The sequence below is a fragment of the Rhinopithecus roxellana genome, chromosome 6 (assembly GCF_007565055.1).
Source record: "Rhinopithecus roxellana isolate Shanxi Qingling chromosome 6, ASM756505v1, whole genome shotgun sequence".
Classification (NCBI taxonomy): domain Eukaryota; kingdom Metazoa; phylum Chordata; class Mammalia; order Primates; family Cercopithecidae; genus Rhinopithecus; species Rhinopithecus roxellana.
Window position 1 is genome coordinate 45,132,935 of NC_044554.1, and position 25,727 is coordinate 45,158,661.

The 25,727-nt window shown below is 40.5% G+C and overlaps 1 protein-coding gene across 2 annotated transcripts in view; it reads right to left on the reverse strand.

Annotated features, from left to right (window-relative positions):
* Nucleotides 1-25,727, reverse strand: part of LMTK2 (lemur tyrosine kinase 2) — a 108,068-nt gene that overhangs the window by 43,707 nt on the left and 38,634 nt on the right. For both annotated transcript variants that reach the window (XM_010388501.2, XM_030932363.1), the window contains exons 3-6: nt 24,583-24,727; nt 14,032-14,105; nt 10,586-10,704; nt 6,299-6,386 (exon numbers count right to left, since the gene is read on the reverse strand). In XM_010388501.2, the coding sequence (XP_010386803.2) occupies nt 6,299-6,386; nt 10,586-10,704; nt 14,032-14,105; nt 24,583-24,727 (426 nt within the window). The remainder of the gene's footprint in view (nt 1-6,298; nt 6,387-10,585; nt 10,705-14,031; nt 14,106-24,582; nt 24,728-25,727) is intronic.

Below are 25,727 nucleotides of genomic sequence, written 5' to 3' on the forward strand. Positions count from 1 at the left end.
CTCTTCTCTACATGAGCTCCTTAGGGGCAATGACAAGTCATCCATCTTGGTGTGCCCAGTGCCTGAGGAGAAATTGCTGACCTGAGGTGCCCTGGTGCATGGGACTTATTAATAACTACATTCATAAAGAAGAGCTGCCCATTAATTAGGCATTTCTGCAACAAAGGCCAATTCTAAAACGGAGGCCTCCCGCTGATGGTCGCATTAAACCACCTGGTATAAAAGCACACAGGGCTGGGTCATTTCAGCACTTTGGGAGGCTGAGGTGGGAAGATTGCTTGAGACCAGCCTGGGCAATATAGTAAGACCCCATCTCTAATTTTAAAACAATACAATAAAATTAGAATAAAATCAAGCCACCCATAAACACACTCACTTTGGCACTAGTAACTGCGCCCTCAGGCTAGTCCAGCACCAACCCTGACACAGCAGCGTGGGTCTGATTCTTCAGTCAGTCCTTTCCCCTCTCTCAGACTCGGTTTCCTCACCTGTAGACTGAAGCTACTCCTACGCATCTCACAGCATTGTCAAGACAACTCACTCGATCGGAACACACATCAAATGCCCAGCACCAGGCCTGACCCAGAGAGCTCAGACCTTCCCCCATCGTACTCCCCATTGTGACCAGTGGCTAAGGTTCCTTCCAGGTCTAAGAGCCCACGAGTCTAAGCTCCTCTGATTCTGCCCCCAAGTCACCGCTCTTCACGAGAGATGGAAGAGTGCAAGTCCCACAGAGCAATGCACTGCTGTCAAAGAACAGCCAGTGGACACCCTCCCCTTCTTCACCACGAACTGCCTTCAGAAACTGACTCCATGTTTTACGGGCTGAATTAATAAAGAAGCTCAGTACACAACATTCAAGAACACAGTATCATCTGCTCCGGAGCCAGGTGATGGAGCTGAAGAAATTGCTGACCAATAAGAAAGATTAGGACGTGGCGAAGGTTAGTGTACATCCTCCTCTTTCTCCCCCAGCTGGCAGCCTGGTCTCCAGTGTGCTTTGTTCCCTGTCCTTACCGCTTCCTCTTGAGCCTTCCCAACAGACCCAGCCGGCCTCGCCACCAGGGCACAATGTCCATCTCCACACTTCCTTTGCAAAGCCTTCCCCAGTGATCCTGGTTAGGATTCCCGTACTTCTATTTATTTAGTAATTAGAATCAATCAATTTTAATAACTAAAAATGGCCACGACTTACTGAGCATTTTCCTTGTGCTCGGTAATCTCATCCATCATCTTACTTAATGGTCAGGGCAGTTCTAAGGGGAGACAGTATTACTGCCATTTTACAGAAGAGGTTGAGGAATTTTCCAAGGTGATAAACCAGTGAGTGGCAGAAAGAACATCGGAGCAGGCAAGTCAGAGGCTTATTCACTTCTGTGTTCCTTAAAGCACCAGGCAGCTTCTGGCACTTCGAATTTGCTCAATCCATTTTTGTTGAGTGAGTGATCCTTAATCAAAAGTCTCATTGCCTTGATATTCACGTGAGAGCGGTGTGTACCTGCCATGGCAACAAGTTCTATAAAACACCCTCCAGTCATCTCTTGGCTCCTCTCATAAACACTGCCGCCGTCAGCAACGCAAATCTGTGGCTGTAGGCCAGCTACCAAAAGCACTCAGAAGAGTTTTCATTTACTTTCATAAAAATTCCATGATTAAGTGCCTTTTAAAAACAGGCTGGTTAATTCCATCTTACAAGGAATTAAGTAAGTGCAAAAATATTTTCTCCTTTCTACTTGGGAGATGTTATCACTGGGCACGATGACTGCAGGATGACGACTGAAAAGGCCACTGTTCATTCAATCGCTCTTGACCTGCTAAGACAGGCAGAGATAGCCGGTCCTTCACCATGGCCACAGCGGCTTTTTACAGAGCCTGGTCCGCTGCCCTCTGTGTCCTTTGGACTGTGGCCAGGGGGCAGGTCCTGCCTCAGGTTATGCCCCTCTGATCAGAAAGGCCTGTTCCTGGGCAGGTTTTGGGTCATCCAGGCTCAGTGTCAAAGTGAGACTTTGGTGTGTCCCATGGGACAACCCTTGGTCCCTTCAGGTGGATACCCTCTCTGGCTCCCTGGGCTGGTGCTACCTGACCACTCTTGCCACACAGTGGGAGCCCAGAGAAACTGGACTTCAGTGCCAAGAACCCCGTCAGGCCCCTAGTCCTTGCTGCTGGAAAATCTGTTCCTTTTCAAGTTTACGAGGGCCCAGAAGTGATATGTATGAAATTGACCAAGGAAACAACGTGACCTCTCACCGCTGGACAAGTTGGTGGCGCCCTGTGTTTATGACCTTGGCTCTGACATAAGACTGGCCACGCCAAGTGATAACCAAAGATTTCCAAAGGGCATCCTAGCCTCCTCTTAACACAGGTAACACCTGACACGGCGCCTTAAATTGTGGGAGGTAATTATCCTTTTTTTTTCTACTGGGGTAAAAAAAAAATGCATAAAATACCACTTGGCATTGTAACCATGTCTAAGTTTACAATTCCAGAGTTAAGAACATTCTCCTTGCTGCACAACCATTACCACCAGCTGCCTCTGGAACTTGTTCAACTCACAAAACTGAAGCTTTGCACCCATTAAACAACTCCCTATTTCCCAGCCCCAGCCTGCCCCTGGCACCCATCTTTCTACTTTCTGTCTCTAAGAATCTGACTACTCTAGGTACCTCCTGTAAGTAGAATCACACAGAACTTGTCTTTTTGTGACTGGCTTGTTTCACTTCGCATAATGGCCTCAAGGTTCATTCATGCTGTAGCCTGTGTTGGAATTTCCTTCCTTTTAATAATCCTCTATTGCACAGAGCAGATTTGGTTTATCCATTCACCCATCGATGGACATTTGGCCGCTTCCACCTCCCAGCTACTGTGAATAGTGGTTTCGGTAATAATCCATTATTGTGAATAACGTGTGCAAATATCTGCCTGAGGGCCTGCTTTCACTTCTTTTGTATATATCCCTAGAAGTGGAACTGGCTGGATCATATGGTAATTGTATTTTTAATTATTTGAGGAACAATGATTGTTTAAAAAATTGTATTGATCAATGTACCATTGGGTGGGATGCTTAAATTAAACACAGCTATTAGCTCTGCACTGCCAGTAGAAGTTTTCGGTGGGGTCCAGAGCTCCTCGGGATGTTCATAAGTGAACGTCCCCGAGTGACTTATGAGGGTCACATAAAATGTGTTTCATGAAGTCACATCTGTTCATTCTAGAAGGCTGTATGTATAATATTCACCCCAAAGTATAATCAAATCTAGGTAAGTTACTATGCTTTGAATACTTAGTCTAAGTATTTGAATAACATGTATTTAAGTCTGAGCTCTGAAATGGCTGGGGAAAAAAATTATAAGGATGCTGAGTTAGAGAACAGATGTATTTCTTATATTTTCATAAAAATGGTGTCTGTACAATGATAAAGATACAAATAATACTCTAGAATTTTGTCAATACTGGGTCATTTGTGGTAACATAAAGAAGTTATTTCGCTATGTTTTTGTGTTTCTTTATAAAACAGGTTAAATTACTACTCCCAAAAAGGACAGCTGCTATAAAAAATAAATTAAAAGAGCATTAAAACAAAGCCCATCTTCTGAACCCATTCAGAAAAAAACGTGAAGCAGAGTGGCCAAGGTCTTTGACCATTGTATGAAAAAACTAACATTGTCTACTGGAACTTTCAGAGACAGATGCAGACGGGCAAAGAAGAACTGGAAAATGCTAAAACATATGAGATAGTTTTCCAAGCCACTTCCATCAGCCGAGAAATGGGCGACTGTCAAATAGACGCTGACTCCAGCTCTATTTCTGTGATGGTCACTCACAAAGAATATGCCTCAACTGTTATTTATAATTAATATAAGGAGCTTAGGGACCAAAAAAGGCAACATGAAACATCTCAGAATAGTGGGCCTCTGACGAGCAGACTTGCCTCGTCACCTAAGGGCGCGTCTCTGTGTCTTAACTTTTTTGTGTTGATTCCGTGTCAGTGCCAAAATCACCTACCATGGGTCACACAGAGCTAGACTAAAAGGAAGCTATTTTTTTTATATCACAATAACCTAGGATCATACATTTTATAACTCTGATCATACTGAGATTATCAAAACCAATTATATAATAATATGCAATAAACCCCTGAGAAATCCCAGTACGAACTCCTTCCTCTTAGCTCTCAGGCCTCTACTAAATAATTGATCATGTGTCACCTCTCACTGGGGGACCTGGAGGACAACGAGCACACTGAGTCTCAGCATCTCCAGGGTGCAGCTGCCTTACTCCAGTTAAGTGTCCAATGAGTAAGCACCCTTCACAATGGCAGAGAATATGGGGTGGCCCAGAAAAGTAGGTTTAATTCCAGTTTTCCTTACATGGAGAGAGAGCTCTAGGAGGTTCCAGCTCCTTTGGGGCAGGATTAACATATTAATTCTAGACTTTGTTAGGTTAAAAAATGTGCATGTTGTAATTTCTAGTGTGACCACACAAAAAATTAAGAAACAAATATCTAAAGTCCAAACTTGTAGATGGGGAAAATTGAAACAAACCAAAAAAATTGAGAATCCCAAAGAAGAACAGAAAAAAAGCAAAGAAGAAAAATTGTAAAACGGTACAAAAAAGAATACCAAATAGGTAGATAAAATTACAAATATCGCACTAATTACAAGAAATGTAAATGAACTACATATTCCATTTTAAGTGACCAAGATTGCAAGATTTAAAAAATGTTTAACAAACTATTTACAAGAGATGTAAACCAGAGAAGAAAAGGATTGACAAAAATATAATTTGACAGGCAAATTCTAACCAAAAGAAAGTTGGTCTAACTATATCAGTATCAATAAAAGCAGACTTTATCTTTATTAACGCTTTTAACCTTAAAGAGAGCCCCTTCATAATGACAGAAGGTTCAAATTATAGGAAATTATACCAACCTTAAATGTTCATGCCTACATAACAGGACACCAAAATGTAAAAACAACCAGAATTATAAGGAAAATCTATAACCAGAGCCTCTCTCAGTAACCGATAGAAAACTGACTCAAACCCCCTCCACACTCCTTCCCTCAAATCAGAAGATACGAGAGATTTAAACCACCTCACGAACTTAAACCCAGAGGACCCAGAAACAATACTTTAAGGAACGACATCAGAATACACTTTTTCTTTTTTCTTTTCCAGCATCTACAGGCACGAAAAAACACTGATCCTGGAGTGAAGATGAACGCAGCCCAGAAGAGAGCCACAGCTGACTCAAAGCCAACACCTAAGACGAGCAAGAACGACTTAGTCGCCATGAGCCACAGATATTTGAGGGTCACTATTACATCATCCAACGAAAGCTAATGTTACCAAGTTCATTAATCAACCACCTCTGCCAATGAGAGAAATATTCGAATCACACTTAGGAATTAAAACAAAAAAATCACGAGGCTTACTGTTCTTTATTTAAACAGGTGAAAATGTTATTTGACTTAACTGGGAATTTGTTTTGGGGTACTCCTATTTTTCTATGCACAGCCACGGAAGTTTTAATGTTCTGAAAACTGAGATGATGCAAAGAAATCAATTAAAACCTGACTCATCCAATTAACAGCTCACCACTGTTTTTGGAAGATAACAATTACATGCTAAAAATGGGCTTTTCAAAAAGATGAAATCTTCTGCATGCAGGAAAAGATGTTCAGAGGAAATTTCACACAGAAATTACTATTGAAATTATTCACAAAACTGCACAAAGAACAATCTTTCCAACTGTCTCAATAAATATTATCATGCTAAGAAATAAGGTTTTTAAGAAAATAAATCTAATTCTTTAAACATATAAATGTCACATACATTTGCTATTTTCAGATGCTGACAGATCAGGAGTACTTGAGGTAAAGAGATTGGGCTCTCTCAGGCGGTTAAAGTGTTCCAAGATGTTTCAAGCCCAGTTCAAGCTCTTAGGAGGGGCACATCTAGATCCAAGCTCTGGCTCTGGCTCTGCTATACACTTGATCCACAACATGGCCATCACATGTAAAGTATGGACAAATATTGGCACCTTACTCTGGAGTTTGTTATCATTAAGTGTGGTAAGGCAACTAAACAGGTTAGCACAGGGACTGGAGTGTAACAAACCACTATGTAAGTGTCAGTCAACACTGTCACTATCACCAAAGGTAATAAAAGTAACGCATTATAAAGTTCTTCAAGTGGGGGACAGACATGAAAGCAACCCCTCATCCAGTATGTCCATCTGTCAAAAACGCTTGAGTACAACCTTGGAATGCTCGAACTTGAGTTCCTTCTAAAAACTTACCAAGTCGCAGAACTCAAACACCAGGAGGTAGGGGATTGCTTCTACACACTGTCCAACACACTGAAGAATATTTGGATGCTGAAGAATACTGGGAAAAATAAAAGCCATAATACTGTTCATCAGGAAGCATGATAATAACATTATTCAAACAAAAGCATAATAACAAAATTATTCACACAGTAATTCAAATTTTTTCACAATAATTTATACATTTAAATAAATGACAGGCTGAAAAGGTCATGAAGATTATACTTAAAAGGTGTATACTAAGTTATCTAGTAAGTAATTCAAAGCCAATCAAGTGAATATTTTCACAAATTAAAAAAGAAATCTTAACATAAGAAACTTAAAAAAATTTTTTCAAGAGACAGGGTCTCGTTCTGTCACCCAGGCTGGAGTGCAGTGGTGGAATCATAGCTCACTGCAGCCTCCAACTACTGGGTTCAAGGGATCCTCCCACCTCAGCTGGCCAAATAGCTGCCATTACAGGCACATGCCACCATGCCTGGCCTCAAGAATTTTTATCTTTAGTAATTTAAGTTTAGAGATAATATTTTAAAGCAGCATTTAAAAGAGGGCAGACTATACAGTCATCCCTTAGTACCTCCGGGAGACTGGTTCCATAAATCCCTGAAGATACCCAAATCCAAACCAAAGATGCTTAAGTCTCTAACATAAAATGGTGTCATATCAACACATAACCTTCGCACATCCGCCCATATAAATCATCTTGATTACTTGTAATACCTAATACAATGTAAATGCTATGTAAAAAACTGTTATACTGTATTGTTTATATATTTTTTACTATTGAATTATTTCTATTTTTAAATATTTTCAATATTTTTAATATTTTTAAAAAATAATTTCAATCACCATTGGTTGAATCCATGAATACAGAACCCGTGGATACAGAGGGCCAACTGTATATACAAATTCAATAAGTATTTCAGCCAGGACAAAAAAAGGAGAGCTGATCTGTACAAAAGACGGAAAAACTAGTTGGGTGTGGGGACATGCAACTGTGGTCCCAGCTCCTGAGGAGGCTGAGCTGGGAGTATCGCAGGAGCCCAGCAGGTGGAGGCTGCAGTGAGCCATGACTATACCACTGCACTCCAGCCTGGGGGACAAAACAAGACCCTGCCTCAAAACAGTGACAACAACAAGACAACTTCAATATGTATTTCAATCTGGATATTAAATAACTCAGTTTCTCCTTCAGGCTATCTAGCTTATGCATTCTTTTCCATACATTTCCACAGTATATGCAAACTCCTTTTGGAAAATGTTGTGTCCAAAAGAAAATATAGTTAAATAAAAGGTATGCCAAAATAGGGTTTTTTTTGTTTTTTGTAAAAACAAAAACAAAAAGCCTTTTATTTGGATACAATTATGAATTTACAGGAGTTGCAAAGACTGCAGAGAGAGGTCTGGTTTATCCTTCACCCAGTTTCCCCTGCTGGTTACATCTGATACAATGACGTACAGTACGACACCCAAACCCGGGAGCTGCCACTGTGATAAAGTGTGTGCAGGGCTCCTTGCCGGGTCTGCATGTGCACAGATGTGTGTAACCGTCACCTCGATGGAGACTCAGAACTATCCCATCACCACAAAGATCTTCCCACCCCACTCATGTGTACCCCTGGCAACCACTAACCTGTTCTCCATTTCTAGAATGTTCTAATTCTAAGAATATTATATAAATGGAATCGGTATAGTATGTGACCTTCTGAGATTGATTTTTTCTCTCAACATAATCCCCCTGAGATCATCCAAGGTGTTCCATGTGTCAATGGTTCATTTTTTTTTTTTTTTTTTTTTTTTTTTTTAATGTGGGAGCAGTACTCCAGGAACGTACCGCTTTGCTGAACCACTCACCTACTAACGGACATGTCAGTTTTTCCAACTGTTGGCTATTACAAACAAAGCTGCTATGAACAATCATGCAAGGGTTTTTGTACGGAAGTAAGTTTTCACTGCTCTGGAATAAATGTCAAGGGGTGCAACTGCTGCGTTGTATGATGTGACGGTTAATTTTGTGTCACCTTGGTTGGACCATAGTGCCCAGGTATTTGGTCAAATATTATCCTTACTACGTTTGGGTGAGGGTGTTTTTTCATGAAATTACTGTCTGTCTGTCTCTATCTACCTACCTACCTACCTACCTACCTACCTACCTACCTACCTACCGAGACAGGGTCTCACTCTGTCATTCAAGTTAGGGTACAGTGGTGTGATCATGGCTCGCTGCAGCCTTGAACACCTGGGCTCAAGTGATCTTCCTGCCTCAGCTTCCTGAGAAGCTGAGACTACAGGTGTGTGGTGCCACCATGCCCAACTAATTTTTTTGATTTTTTTGTACAGACAGGGTCTCACCTCATTGCCCAGGCTGGTCTCAAACTCCCAGGCTCAAGCAATCCTTCAGATTCAGCTCCCAAAAGGCTAGGATTATAGACCTGAAGTACCGTTCCCAGCGGATCATTATTTAAATTGGTGGACTTGGAGTAAAGTAGATCCTGCAACAACGGTGGGCCTCATCTATCAGCTAAAGACCCTAACAGAAAAAAGACTGAACTCCCCCACAGAAGGAGGAATTCTGCCAGCAGAGGGCCTTCAGCCTTGAACTATAACATCGACTCTTCTCTGGGTCTCTAGCCTCCTGGTTCACCCTGCAGACTCTAGACTTTCCAGCCTCCCTAACTTCATGAGCCAATTCCTTTAAAAAGGTCTCTTTCTAGATATACACGTACATACACATCCTATTGGTTCTGTCCCTCTGGAGAATGCTAATGTATAACTAATGCCAATATATAACTAATGCTAATATATAACTAAACATATGTTTTGTTTTCTTAAGCAACTGCCAAGCTATTTTCTACAGTGGCTCTACCATTTTACATTTCCACCAGCAACGTATGAGGGATCTAGTTTCTCCACATTCTTGCCAACATTTGGTATTGTCACTTTTTTCATTACAGCTTTTCTAATAGGTATGAAGGGATCTTAATTCATTTCTTTAGTGGCTAGTGACAGTGAACATCTTTTCATGTGCTTATTTGCTATCCATGTTATCTCCTCTTTGGTGAAATGTCTCAGCGTCTTCTGACAATTTTCGAATTAGGTTATTTTTTCTCTGTGAGTTTTGAGAGTTTCTTATAAATTCGAGATATGAGGCCCATGTCAGCTACGTGATTTCTAGCTATTTTCTCCCAGTCTGTGGCTTGTCTTTTCACTGTTACCAAGGTCTTTCACAAAGCAAATGTTTTTAATTTTGATGATACAATTTATCAGTTTTTTTAAGGAAGTTTAGCCATATTTTTGTTCTTTTTGTTGCTCCTTCTTCTTTTCTAATGTTCCAAGGTGCCTCCTTTTATCATTTCTATTTAGAAAACTGTCATTCTTTTAAGGTAGGTTTGCTGGTAATAAATTCTCTTAGTTTTCTTTCGTCTGAGAATGTCTTGATATTCCCCCTTCATTCCTGAAGGATATCTTCTCTGGAGAAAGAATTTCAGAGTTCTTTTCTTTAGAAAAGTGAAAAATGTGCCAACTCCTTCTGGCTTCCAGGTTTCTGATGAGAAATCGGCTGTCCTTCACATTGCTTCCCCCTATAGGTCAAGTGCTGTTTCTGTCTCCCTGCTTTAAGGATTTTTTGTCTTTCATTTTCAGAAGCTTGATTATGTGTCTTGGCACGGATTTCCTTGGGTTGATCCTGTTTGGCATTTTCTCAATTTTTTAAATCTGTAGGCTTTTTCTTTTCCAAATGTAGAAAATTTTAGCCACTATTGCTTTGAATCCTTTGTCAGCCCCATCCTCTACCTCCTTTCCTTCTGAGACATCTATGACATGAATAATGCTGGATCTTTTGTTATATTTCCCCATGTCCCTGAGGCTGTAACTGAAATGAAGAGTTCCTGTATTTCTCAGTCCTGAGGTTTCCATTTAGGTCTTCTTTATGTTTTCTATTTCTCTGCTGAGACTGTATTTTTTTGTTTTAAATGTGACGCAATTGCTCACAAAGCACTTTTACGATGAGAGCTTTAAAATTCTTGTTGGGTAATTCTAACATCTCTGTCATCTGTGTTGGAATCTGTTGTCTTTTCTGGTTTAGGCTCAGTTCTCCTGGTTCTTGGAATGCTAAGTGATTTTCAGATGATGCCTGGACATTTTGGGTCTTATGAGACCCTGGAACTTATTTAATCATGTACGTTGCAGGCAGAAATCCCACAGTAGACTTTCAAGAGACTACAGACTAGCCTTACAGAACACATGACAAGGTTTACTTACTAGTAAGGTTCTCCATTTTTCAAAAAACTATCTTGTTCCTTTGGGCTGGCACTTGCTTTTAACTCCTTCACGATGACTCTCGCTACGCTAGTGCCCGTGTAAATCTCTCCCAAGAGAACCTAAAATCAAAGAACAGTTTTTTTGTGTCATTTCCATCAAAACGATAAAGGAGTCTGTCGTATTTACCAGGAAATGGAATACCGGTGAACAAGTTAAGCAATAAGCAGGTGACCTTCTATTCTTTTACATACTAACTCACCAAAAGCTTGGAAAACTCAAAATATTTTTCTTCAGCAAAAGGATCATTTTAAACCATTCACCAGATATTTACAATATTCACATATTTACGTATATTTCTTTTCCATTTATTTAAAAATGTATTTATATTTATTTGTATTTGATTTATTTAAAAATGTATTCTACTTCAGGGACATTATTACTTCACAGAAGTGCAATTTATATGTTCAGTTCCAACATAACTCAAATGTTCCTCAAAAACACTTCCACTAAGTTTTGTTATTTAGTCTGCTACACATATGAGAAGTAAACTGACAGATGTTAATTATAATCAATCATTGCCCTGAAACTTAAAAACCTATCGTACTCCATCCAATGATACCCGGCCTTGATCTCCTACCAAAACTCCCTTCAAAACATCCCACTGAAATCCACAGAACATGAAATGACAATGTGCCGCCTCACAGAAGAACTAGCTACAAGGGAAATGCTAAATAATTTATAAAACAGGACAATGCCAAGGTATTCCAAAGTGCAATACTTAAGATGAAAATGAGAATAAAGGTTTTTATTTAACTCTAGAGAATGATAAAAAAAAAAAAAGAGAGAGAATGATCAAAAAGACTTCTTTTAAAATAGTTCCTTTTAAAATAGATTAATTTTAATGTCCTGAAAATAGAGTAAGAACCTGAACAGAACTCAATGTGTTTATCAGAAATATAAGGACAGAAAAATGGAGAACAAGAAATTCTGATAATTAAGTAAATCACCCCCCTTTTTTTTTTTTTTTGAGACCGTCTTGCTCTGTCACCCAGTATGGAGCACAGTGGTGCAAATATGGCTCACTGCAGCCTCGAACTCCTGGGCCCTGGTGTTCCTCCTGCCTCAGCCTCCCGTGTAGCTGGAACCACAGGCATGTGCCACCCCACTCAGTTAATTTTTTTTAAGAGATGGGGTTGTGTTATGTTGCCCAGGCTGGTCTCAAACTCCTCACCTCAAATGATCCTCCCCACCTGGGCCTCCAAAAGCACTGGAATGACAGGCGTGAGCCACCGTGTCCGGCTTATTGCTCCTTGCGGAGTATAACTCAAGAGAGTTGTCTAAATGCACTGTCTCCTCTTTCTCTCTTGAATCCATTCCACACAAGGATGTGCCATCACCATTTCCCCCTGAGCAGCTTCTTTCAAGGACGCCAAGGAACTCACGCTGCTGAATCCTCATTCTCCCAGGCTTCATCTTCCTCCATTTGTAAGCTGCAGCATTACTACAATTAATCTTCTTGGAACTTTCAGAAGACTCCTATCTCCTGGGCTTCTCCCTCCTCACTGCTTCTCCCTGACTGCACTGGCCTCTCCGTGCTATAGGGTCCTCCCCCTGGGGTTTCCACTTTGAAATTCTCCACGACTTCACCTAGTCTCCTAGCTTTGAATACATTCTAACAGTGAGATCGCTCGGATTTACATCTCCAGCCTGGACCCTCTCTCCTCAACTCTTGCTCTGCATTTCCAGTTCAGCTACTTGGTGCCCCCACTGAGTTGTCTAACAGCCGACTCACATCTGACATAGCAAAGGTGAACTCCCTATTTCCTCCTCCTCCTGCCTCTCCTGCAGTGTCTGTTGCATTTCAGTTGACAGCAACTCTGTTCTTCCAATTCATCAGGTCCTCAGCAGTCAACCTGACTGCCTTTCCTCCACAGTCCAAGTCTCATCCCCCCTAAGTCTGCACCCGCATGCCCTCGTCTGAACATCTGTCTTGGGTCCCACCACTTCTTGCTGCCTCACCGCTACCATCCAGGTTCAAGCTGCCTGGGCCTCTCCCTGGATGCCTGTAGGAGCCTTCTAGTCCATCTCCTCCCTGCTTTCACCTTTCCCCTCTATGACTTCCAGAGTGATCCTTTTAAAAAGGTCACTCAATTACATCACGATCTCTCAAGCACCAGAGTATTTCCCTGTTTCACTCTGAGTAAGACAGTCTCTAGGCACACAATATCCCAGATCACCTGCCTGCCCTCTACCTCTCTGAGCCCACCTCCCACAACTTGTTTGCTGTGTGACCCTCCCAACTAGATATCTAAGCCTTGTGAAGACAGGGTGTTGTTTTATCTCTCATACAGGACTCCACTCAGGTCAAGGTTTGACTCATCTTCCTCCACATCGTGCCCCTAGCACCAATAACAATGGCTGCTACGTAACAGGTTTTGCTGAATGGTGCGGAAGAGAACTCATACAGTTGGGAGGACATGAAAGATACAGACAATGCTGAAGGGAAGGAGAAGCAGCAGCAGATGGCTGACTACTGGGAAGTGCATCCTCCCATCATAAGCACCCTGCTTACAATGTAATCCCTACTCCATTAGGAACCTCTCGCAGAGCACGACTGCGGTACTGTGGAAATGGGTGTAGATTACTCCTTCTGAGCCATCTACGATAAAAAGATCAACAAAGCATTGTTACTACAGGCCACTTGACAGGCTATGAGAGAAGGCTAGTTCTTCATCATGGTCTTCGTTGTAAGACCGTATTTACAGTTCTAAAGTGGCTTAAGTGCTATAAGGGGAAGGGATTAAAAAAACAATCTAACCTGAGGAGGATACAAAGCTGAAGCTGCTAAGATTCCAGGTTTCTTTTCCCTTCTTACTTTCTTATGTCAACAATTAGAAAAGTCTCTGATACATTTTTTTAAAGGCCTTTGTTATGGTCGAAATGTTTGTGTCCTGTGTCCTCTCCAAATTGGTAAGCTGAAACCTAATAACCAACGTGATGGAGAGGAGGAGGGCCTTTGAGAGCAAATGGGATTCACATCCTTCCAAAAGAGGTTCCAGAGAGCTGCCCTGCCCTTCAACCACGTGAGGACGCAGCAGGAAGGCGCCACCTTCACCTGATGCTGAGTCAGCCAGCACCTCGATCTCGGACTTCCCAGCCTCCAGGACTGTGAGAAATAAATTTCTGTTGTTTATAAGCCACCCAGTTTATGATATTTTATTATAGCAGCCTGTAAGCCATAAGGCAACCTTCCCGGAAAAGGCTCGACACACAGCAAGACTGAATCTCACGCCCCCACGCTGCCACAGGGGGAATGGGGAAACTCAATTAGTACTACTGCAGGGTCACAGGGCACGTGGAACTCGACACAACACAATTCTTCATCAGCCCTGCACTGAACACAGTATCATTCAGAGGGAAACAAACGGAAGTGAAGAGCATCTTACCTTTCCAAACCACCCATTTCCAATCTCCTGTATGTAGTTCAGACTGTGGCGGGCAACCTGAGACTTCAATCCCTCTGTAGAGAAAAAAAAACATAAAAAATGAAATGTAAGTATCTAACTAAAATAAAATAAATATTAAATATACAATCTATAAGGTAGAAACACATAAAGGCTTGTGCAAATAAAGGCAGGAATATACACATAAAACATCTCTTTTAAACGAATCATGCCAAAACAGCTTTAGGCTTTAAAACTGACAATTTTTTAAATAAGTTTCCTGCCAATTCTTTAATAACTCACATTGTTTTTTCCGATCTAACTACTCTCATGTAACCACCAATCACCACGCCAATGACCTTTACTTAAGTCCTTATTTTCATTTCTCTTGAACAGTTCACCTAGACATATGATTAACCCTCTTAAATTACTCTCCTTATTTTTTTAAAAGTTTTACTGAAGTATAATCAGTAAAGTCCACATATTTAAAGTATACACTTTGATACACATTAATATTTGTATGCACCTGTGGAACCATCACCTAAATAAAATATGGAACATCTCCATTACCCCTAAGTCTTCTCATACCCACTAGTAATCCCTGCTACCTGCCCCCATCTCTGCACAACCATTCACGTGCTTTCTGCACTATAATTTGCATTTTCTAAACTGTTATGCAACCAGAATCATAAGGTATGTACTCTTTTTTCGATGGTATGGCTTATATAAATTATTTTAAGATTCAATCAAGGTCTGGAGTATATCAAGAATTTATTCTTACTTTTATGACATAGAGATTTCCCCTGAATGAATATACCACAGTTTGTTTATTCATTCACAAGGGGATGGACAGTCATGTCGTTTACAGGTTGAGGCTATCACAAATCAAGATGGTATAAATACATGCATGCAAATCTTTGTAGGGACAAATGCTTTTGTTTCTCTTGAATAAATACGAAGGAGAGGAATGGTGAGATCATACGGGAGGTGTCTCTTTAACTTTTCAAGAAGCTGCCAACTGCTTCCTAAAAGATGACCAGCTCATGAGGGTTCCAGTTGCTCTGTCTCTTTGCCACCACTTGGTGTAGTCAGTCTTTTTCATCTTAGCCATTCTAAAGGGTATGCAATCTTACTTTTCATTTTTATTTTCCTAATACCTAATGATGTCAAGTCCCTTCTCATTTGCCTATCTGCCATCTGTATATCTTCAGAGGTGACATATCTATGCAAACCTTTGCCTCATTTTTATTGGGCTGTTTCTTATTATTGAGTTTTGAAAGTTCTTTCTATCTTCTGAAACCAAGTCCTTTCACAAATATGTAATTTGCAAATGTCCATGGCTTGACTTTTCATTCTCTTAACACTGTTTTCCAAACATTTTAAATTTTAAAATCTGAATTTGAATTTCCAAAAAGCTTTTAATTTTGATAAGGTCCAATTTATAAGTATTTCCTTTTGTGAATGGTGCTTTTAGTGTCCTATCTAATAAATCTTTGTCTAACTAAAGATTATAAAGAGTTTATTCTAGAAGTTTTATACTTTTAGGTTCTACATTTAGGTTTATGAGACATTCTGAGTTAATTTTTACATATGGTGCAAGGTATGGATCAAAGTTCATTTGTTTGCCAACGAATATCCAATCACTCCAGCACCATTTAACTGCACCTGTCTAATTAACTGACAGTAGTGGAAATGGTGACAGCAGTGGGAATGGTGGAGCAGAGACATCTCCTCTGGCAGCTGTCCCTTCCAAAAAACACTGAAAGACTTTTTTTAAACTGCCAGTGTCAACCTTATAAAAACTCTAGAAGATGGTCAAAGATTTACAGCAACCAAAGCGAGCCAGGAGAAAGTCCACTGACACAGGGTAGAACATCTTTGTAGCTTTAACTTACCCTGCTTCCCCAATCTCCCTCCTCAGTGCAGCCTCAGTCTTAAAGATGACCTGTGTTCCCAGGTGGGTACCAGGGTCCACAGGAAGCACAGTGGACCTTATTCCCAAGGAACTATGTTTGTCTTGACCTAACTAGGGTTGCCCTGAGGAACTGCCACAAGTGGTTTCTTTTGGTTTCACAAAACTCACAATTCTATCAGGATGGAGTGGTCACATATTCCTCGAAAACAGCAAAAGGCAAATGAGAACAAGCTACTGCTACCTAGGGCAAAAAGTAACAGTCAAGGCCAACAGTACACAGGCTGAAAGCTTTGGCAGAAGAGCTGGGGAGTGAGATTTTGGAGGAGAAAGGGGGCTTTGGAAAGCTCCTGTGTAGAAGGGAACCTAGATAGCCACGTGTATGCTCAGGGCAGGATGTGTGCTCAGAAAGGCTGAGAAGAACACAGGCTTTCAGCTGAGGCTGGTCTCCAGGCCCAATACAAGAAGGAAGTGAAGGCTAAGGCAGGGTTATAAACGGCCTGGCTAGGTGTTGAAGGAGTGCCCTAACAGAGCCAATCTGCAAAGACCTAGACAATATTTTTTGTTTTCTTTCTTTACTACTACTTCTCTTTTGCACATCACATTATTCAAAATGTCCGGTTTCAAACAAAAAAAATTATGAACATGCAAAGAAACAAAAATGTGGCCCATTCACAGGTAAAAACGAATGAACGGAAACTGTCGCTGAGAAAACAGATATTGGACTAATTATTAGACAAGACTTTATTTTTTTTTAATTTATTATTATTATTTTTTGAGATGGAGTCTCTCTCTGTCGCCCTGGCCAGAGTGCAGTGGCACGATCTCAGCTCACTGCAAGCTCCGCCTCCCGTATTCACACCATTCTCCTGTCTCAGCCTCCTGAGTAGCTGGGACTACAGACGCCCGCCACCACGTACAGCTAATTTTTTTTTTTTTTTTTTTTTTTTTGAGACGGAGTCTCGCTCTGTCCCCCAGGCTGGAGTGCAGTGGCACGATCTTGGCTCACTGCAAGCTCTGCCTCCCAGGTCCATGTCATTCTCCTACCTCAGCCTCCTAATAGCTGGGACTACAGGCGCCCACCACCATGCCGGGCTAATTTTTTGCAGTTTTAGTAGAGACAGGGTTTCACCGTGGTCTCGATCTCCTGACCTTGTGATCCACCCACCTCGGCCTCCCAAAGTGCTGGGATTACAGGCGTGAGCCACCGTGCCCAGCCGCTAATTTTTTGTATTTTTAGTAGAGACAAGGTTTCACCGTGTTAGCCAGGATGGTCTCAATCTCTTGACCTTGCGATTGATCTGCCTGCCTTGGCCTCCCAAAGTGCTGGGATTACAGGCATTAGCCACTGCACCTGGCCCAAGACTTTATTTTTTTAAATTAATTTTTTTCTTTTCTTTTTTTTTTTTTTTGAGATTGAGTCTCACTCTGTCACCCAGGCTGGAGTGTAGCAGCACAATCTTGGCTCACTGCAACCTCTGCCTGCCGGGCTCAAGTGATTCTCCTGCCTCAGCCTCCCAAGTGGCTGGGACTACAGGCAAGCATCAGCATGCCTGGCTAACTTTTTTTGTATTTTTCGTAGAGATGGGTTTCCCCATGTTGGGCAGGCTGGTCTCGAACTCCTGACCTCATGTGATCCACCCACATCGGCCTCACAAAGTGCTGGGATTACAGGCATAAGCCATCACACCTGGCCTAATTTTTTTTCTTTGAGACAGGGTCTCACTCTGTCACTCAGGCTGGAGTGCAATGGTGCAATTTCTAAATGCAACCTCTGCCTCTCGGGTTCAGGTGATTCTCCTACCTCAACCTCCTGAGTAGCTGGGACTACAGGCACAAGCTACCACACCTGGCTAATTTTTATATTTTTTTGCAGAGATGGGGTTTCACCATGTTGGCGAGGCTGGTCTCGAACTCCTGACCTTGGCCTCTCAAAGTGCTGGAATTACAGGCGTGAGCCACCATGCCCGGCCTAGACAAGACTTTACATCAACTGTAGTGAGTATGTTCAGAGAGTTAAAGGAAATGATGGACAAAGAACCAAAGGAAACCAGGAGAATGAATTTCCCCAAAATAGAGAAGAATTTCTCTAGAAATTCTAGAAGCTTGACCTGAAAAGCACAGTTAAGTGTTTCAACAACAAATTTGGGTGAACAGAATCAGGGAACTTAAAGATGGATCAAATGAAGTTATCTAGTCTGAAAAGCAGAAAGGAAAAAGGATGAAGAAAAAGGAACAGAGCCCAAGGAACTTGTGGGACACCGTCAAATAAACCAAGAGACATATTATCCATTAGAGTCCCAGAAGGAGGTGAGAGAGAAAAGGAAACAGGGCATGAATCTACACATTCAAAAAACTCCAAGTAAGATAAACTTGGCCAGGCACAGGGGCTCATGCCTGTAATCCCAACACTTTGGGAGGCTGAGGTGGGAGGACTGCTTGAGCCCAGAAGTTTGAGACCAGCTTAGGCAACACAGTGAGATTCTGTCTCTATAAGAAATTAAAAATAAATTAGTCAGGAGTGGTAGCATGCACCTGTAGTCCCAGCTACTTGGGAGGCTGAGGTGGGAGGATCACTTGAGCCCAGAAATCGAGGCTGCAGTAAACCGTGATTGCACCACTGCAATCTAGCCTGGGTGACAAAGCGAGACTTAAAAAAAAAAAAGTAAGATAAACTCAAAGAGATTCACACTGAGAGACAAACTATGGAAAATCGAAGAGAGAATCCTGAAAGCAGCAAGAGAAAGGCAATTCATCACGTACAAGGGATCCTCAATAAGATTAACAACCAATTACTCAAAAGAATCCGTGGGGGCTAGAAGGCAGTGGGATGACACAGAGAAAATGCTGAAAGCAAATACCTGTGAATTATATATCTGGCCAAACTATCTTTTAAAAATGAAGGAGAAATTAAGACATTCTGAGATAAACAAATGTTTGGGGAGTTTGCTGCCAGTATACCTGCCCTACAACAAAAGCTAATGGGAGTCCTCCAGGCTGAAATAAAAGGACACTAAACAGTAACTCAAAGCCATCTGAAGAAATAAAGATCTCCAGTAAAGGTAACTATATAGGTAAACACAAAAGTCATTATTACTATATTATTGGTGTCTAACTCCTCTTTTTATTTCCTACACAATTTAAAATATGAATGCATTAAAAAAATTATAACTGTGTTAATAGGCACAAAATGTATAAAGATATAATTTGTGACAACAACATAAAGGGATGGGACTGAGCTGTACAGGAGCAGAGTTTGTGTGCTGTTGAACCTAAGCTGTTATCAATTCAAAAGTGTTATCAATTGGGGATGTTAATTGTAATCACTGTAATCCCTAAGAAAATATCTAAAAATATAATCCAAAGGGAATAAGAAGGGAAGCAAAATGGTATATCAAAAAATTTTTCCTTGATTACAACCACTACAGATTATTTTGTTCCTTCTCCCACTCCCACTGGTTCACTAGACTTAAAAAAAAAAAAAAAAAAAAAAAAAAAACTATCAGAATCCCAGTGGCCTGTTTTACAGAAATACGAAGGCTGATCCTTACATTCAGCTGGAATTTTAAGAAATCCCAAATAGGCAAAAGGATTTTGAAAAAGAAAAACAAAGACTCATTTATCTTGATTTCAAAACTTACTATAAAACAAAAGCTACAGTAACCAAAATGGTGTGGTACTGGCATAGGGACGGACATACAGATCAAGAGTCTGTATCAAGCTGGACATACAGCCGAGAGTCCAGAAATAAACGCAAACAAATATGGTAAACTGATTTTCAAAAAGGGTTCCAAGACAATTCAATAGGAAAAGAACAGTCTCTCAAACCCTGTTAACTGAGACAACTGGATATCTACGTATAAAAGAATTAAGGTGGATCCTTACCTCACACCATATAAAAGAATTAAATCAAAATTCATCAAAGAGCAAGAGCTAAAACTGTAAAACTCATAGAAGACAACAGAAAGACAAATCTTCACGACCAGGGATTTGGCAATAGTTTCTTAAATATGACACAAAAAGCACAAGCAATAAAAGTAAAAAACAGATAAACTGGACTTCATCAAAATTAAATTGGAAAACTTCTATGCATCAAAGGACACTATCAAGAGAGTGAAAGAGAATATACAGAATTTGAGAAATATTTGCAATTCACGTTATTATGACATGATTATGATTAAGAGAATGATATTGGGACAAGAAATAAACAAATTAATGACAAAGAATAGAAAGCCTAAAATAGAACCATACACACATGGAGGCAGAGAGAAAAGGAAGGATCAGTGAATGAATGAAGCTGAAAAACCACAGCAATCTATAAGGAAAGCTGAAGTTGGATTTCCTCCTAACACCATCCTCAAAAATCAACTCAAGATGGGTTTTATATCTAAATCTCAAAGCAAAAGCTTAAAATATTTTTTAAAAGGTATTATTTTAATCACAGAATAAGAAAGAATTTCTTAAGACCACAAAAAGTTCTAACTCTAAAAAGGGCTTAAATTTCAAACTCTTAAAAAAAACTATAAAATTTACTATATTAAAATCAGGAACCCTGTTCATCAAAAAATCCTTTTTTGTATATGTGTGATTTTTTTTTCTTTTTTTTTTTTTTTAGTGTACCATTTTGATTCCCTCTTCATTTCCTTTTCTGTAAATTTTTTAGTGGTTACCATGGGGATTACAGTCAGCATCCTAAATTTATAACAATCTAGTTTGAATTGATACCAATTCAGCTTCAAAAGCAAAGGCATTATCCATTAGATACTCAACTGGCAGGAATATAAATTGGTACAACTCCTGCAGAGGGTAAGGTGGCAAGACCCATCAAAATTATAAACACATGCACTCTTTGACCCACTTTAAGAAATGTATTCTATAGATACCAGTACAACCACCTGCAAAACAACACAGATACAAGCTTTATTTGTTTTCACATTAGAAACAAGCCAAATATCCATCAACAGGGGGCTGTTTAAAAAAACTGTGCTAGCCGGGCGCGGTGGCTCAAGCCTGTAATCCCAGCACTTTGGGAGGCCGAGGCAGGCGGATCACGAGGTCAGGAGATCGAGACCATCCTGGCTAACACGGTGAAACCCCGTCTCTACTAAAAAATACAAAAAACTAGCCGGGCGACGTGGCAGGTGCCTGTAGTCCCAGCTATTCAGGAGGCTGAGGCAGGAGAATGGCGTAAAACCCAGGAGGCGGAGCTTGCAGTGAGCTAAAATCCGGCCACTGCACTCCAGCCTGGGCGGCAGAGCGAGACTCCGTCTCAAAAAAAAAAAAACAAAAAAAAAACTGTGCTAAACTATACAATCTACATAGTACGAACCTAGAAGCAAGAATACATACGCTTTAATGATATGGAAAGATCTCCAAGGTACATTGGTAAGTCAAAAAAGGCAAGATGCAGAATAATGAATTTACCATGACACCTTTGAGTTAAAAAAACAAAAAAGAGGAGGACTATGCACATGTGTGGGTGGGGGCATATAGATATGTCTGTACCTACCTTCCTCTAAATTTTCCTGTGAACCTCAAACTTCTCTACAAAAAGTCTTTTAAAAAACAAAAAGAATTACTCTGTCTCAAAAGAAAAAAAAAATTTAACGTAAATGTAAATGGGAGTGAGGGGAGATACCTGCATCAACAAATTCTGGAAAGGTGTATGAAAAAACAAGAACCAAAAGTGCAGCTGTTACTTAGGGAAGGCAGCGGTGGAAAACAGGTCAGATTTAAATACCACAGGGAGACCTTCCAATATATATACTCTTTTTTCTTTCTTTTTCTTTTTGAGACGGAGTCTCCCTCTGTCCCCCAGGATGGAGTGCAGTGGTCGGATCTCAGCTCACTGCAAGCTTCACCTCCCAGGTTCATGCCATTCTCCTGCCTCAGCCTCCTGAGTAGCTGGGACTACAGGCGCCCGCCACCACACCCGGCTAATTTTTTTTTGTATTTTTAGTAGAGACAGGGTTTCACCGTGTTAGCCAGGACGGTCTCAATCTCCTGACCTCATGATTCACCTGCCTTGGCCTCCCAAAGTGTTGGGATTACAGGCACGAACAACCGTGCCCGGCCTCAATATATACTTTTTGTAATGTTACGGTTTTTGAACCAAGTGAATATATTATCTATGCAAAAAATAAAATACATTTAAAAAAAGAAAAATAACAGTAGAGCTTGTAGACTTGCTTGTGAGTATGTGGTATATCTTTTTCATGTAATATATCACAAATATCTTTCATAGTCAAATACAGTTCACCTTGATCCTTTTACAGGAACACATAAATCTCCACTGTATCGATTGACTATAATTTAGCAAATCACATACTGACAGACATTTAATCTGTTTCCATCTTACCCTGCCAAACAACGCTGCAATAAATTCCTTTGTACATGCATATTTGCACACTTGCCCAATTAGTTCCTAAAGATAAATTACTAAAAGTGGAACTGCTCGATCAAGAGTCAACATATCTCATATTTTGATACTTGTTGCCAGACTACCCCTCCAGAAAGAACATCTTCAGCAATTTATAGTTGCACTAATCATAGTGGATGAGACTGCCTGCTGCCCTCCACATGCTCGCCCATCACTACCTGGTATCATTTCTTTTCGTCTTTACTTACCTGCTATCAGCTTAAGTCTGCACTTCTTTAATTAGTAACGAGGTTACTACAATTATTGACCATTTGAGATTCTCCTTTCACGTCCTCAGCTTATTTATTCTAGTAGCGTGTTACTTTTTCTCCCAGATTTGTTTGTACTCTTAATATGTAACCGCTTTTAATCCTGTTTGTAGTTTACAAATATTTTTTGCGACTCTGTCAATCTGCGTGTGGTGTCTTTTTCTATACAGAATATTTCATTTTTGTATATCAGATTTGGCAGTATGTTCCTTTATGGATTCTGGATTTGATGCATGCTTGGAAAGGCCTCTCATATCCCAAGATGATAAAAATATTCTGAGGGTATTCTATGCAGAGAAATTTAAAATTTCTTCCTATGAAGAGGGATATTAGGGTATAGAAAGGGGTATGTATATAAACAAAATTACAATGGCTGCCCAGGTCACCATAATTTCTTTTCTGCCCACATCTGACTGCGCTCCCATCCATCCCCAGTAGATCCTGAAGAGAAGCTGTCTGTCTGTCCCCACCTTCCTGACCAGTGATGGCTCTGCATCCTGTGACTTAGGTGAAGACAACCAGAATGTCCCTCCAAAGGGTTTTCTTTCTGGCCTGAGGAGAGAGAGAAAGAAGCTCCTTTCCTCTATGGCTTTAAAACTACAAGGGAATGAGTGTGGAGCTGCTGGCAGCCAACCTCCCTACTGAGCAGAGAAGCTGCCTGAGAGATTCAGCAGATATGCAAAGAGAAGAGAGAATCAGAAATGAATTAAAATGCTGATGGTGTTCCAGGCCCTGGTTCTAGCTGTCTCCAAGGTCAGCTGAACCCCTGCTCTTCCTACACTCTGGGTCCATGTGTCAGAAAATTCCCTTTTCCACTTAATCTGATCTGAATTGGAATTCAGCTACTTGAAATGAATCCACGGGTGATCGACTATGGGCCTGTAAAAGCTCTGAGAAGGCTCTAAAGGTTTTTCTTAAGTATAAAGGAAAGCAAATTATCAAACAAGCAATGATAAAATATTTCCATTTAGAGTAAGTATACTTAAGTTATCCCAAGAATATATTAGACCTCCTTCTAAACTTCATTATTTTGGTTGGAGTAAGGGTATTATTATTTACAGCAATTAAAGCTAAACACTTCAGGTTGTTTTTTTTTAAGGCTGCAAAATCTATAAATTTAAATATATTCTTACTTTACAAATATTTAAATGAATTGCACCAGCTATGTTACGTTCCATCTGGTTTGTTCTTGTAGTCATGCCTGCCTGCAGTGGTATCAGTTCAGGGGTTTATTCTGCCCTAAGCAGAGCCCACAATGTGTGTCACACCGGCAAAGGTAGTCCTAGCACCTACAGACTTACATAGCCTTCTTGCGGCAATCTCAGAAAACCCTACTTCTTGAACCTACCTCTTTTGTCAAAGCAAAAGCTTAAAATATTTTTTAAAAGGTATTATTTTAATCGCAGAATAAGAATTTCTTAAGACCACAAAAAGTTCTAACTCTAAAAAGGGCTTAAATTTCAAACTCTAAAAAAAACTCTAGTCACATTCTATTTTTTCACAAGACATCAATTAACATAGAATCAAACCTCTATCTGAAGAAGCTTAGAAAAGTCAATCTGATTAACATATCCAAACATTCCTCTCCTACCCAAACGCGGGGCATCCAAGTGGAAGCCAGCAGTGTCCTACTCAGCAAGGTGAGCCGTAGCCAGAACTAGCAGAGAAACCAGCTCCAGAACAGAGCCTGGCAGTTCTGTCCAGGTGTTCAATGTTAATGAATCAAAGAGATGTGTTTTATTCTCATACCAGACCCAGGGTCCAGAAAGGAGAAGACAACGCTACTGCAGGGATACAATGGGCCTGACCACTAGAATTCAGCTTCACTGGGAGCAGAAGGAAGAGAAATAAACCAAAGAGGAGATGGGCAGTCCAATATTTATGATAGCTAGGCTCCCACTCTCACATCTCAGAAACAACTCATGAAAATGCGGCATTGGGCTGTACGGTCTTACCTACAGAAGGCTGGAATTGCGAGGGAGCTGGGAGTGAAATATTTGGTACTGAAAGTGTGAAGACCTCTGCTGGGGACTGAACAGAGGGGGTATCTTCTGCTGGTGGTGTGAAATCTATCTCATCATCAAAATTATCTTCAAATTCCTAAAATGAAAGAGAGCAAGCATTAAAAAACCATTGGCTAACACTTAAAATAGGAACATATTTATGCACTTATTTGGAACTTGCTGCCACAATTTTTTTTTTCCAGTTTGTACTTAATGTTAAGTAAAAAGCATATGTAATTGTGTTCTCTGACTCCAAACAGCAGAATACGTAAGACAGGAAAATAAATTATACATATTTCATGTAACTTTTAAAACTGTTAGTTTGAAGTTAAATGCAATGGAATTTACACGAAAATACTCTTCTAGGCTTAACAATTTACTTTTAAATGACCCTACAGTTTAAGCAATTCTTTTTTTTTTTTTTTTTTTAGGCAAGGTTTTGGTCTATTGCCTGGCTGGACAGTGGCTGGAGCACAGTGGCATGATCATGGCTCACTGCAGCCTGGACCTCCAGGGCCCAAGCGAGCCTCCTACCTCAGCCTCCCGAGTAGCTGGGGCCATAGGCATGCATCACCACGCTCAGCTAATTTTTTGATTCTTTTTTTTTTCTGTAGCGGCAGAGTCTATGTTGCCCAGGCTGGTCTCAAACTCCTGAGCTCAAGCAACCCTCCTGTCTAAGTCTCCCAAAGTGTTAAGATTACAGGTGTTAGCCACCGAGCCTGGCCAAGCAATTATTTTAAAATTACTACTTTTGTGACATGATTATTTGCCTACTGAATCAAAATAAATCCTTTTATTTTAAAGTTGTATATGCATTTCTAATTGAAATGTGATTTCTATTAAAATAAATGTTGTAAGACTCAGAAAAGATGTTTTTAAGTGAGTTCTATTTCTCTGAAAAGTGTAACAATGGAAACATTATTAAATTAGCTAAAAAAACCACCAGGATCTGACCCACAAAGGTCACTTAAAAAAACTGGCTTTCTAAAGATGACAACTTTACAACTCTGGATGTAGGCAGGGGAAGTGGCTCATGCCTGTAATCCCAGCACTTTGGGAGGCTGAGGCAGGTGGATCACTTGAGCCCAAGAGCTCTA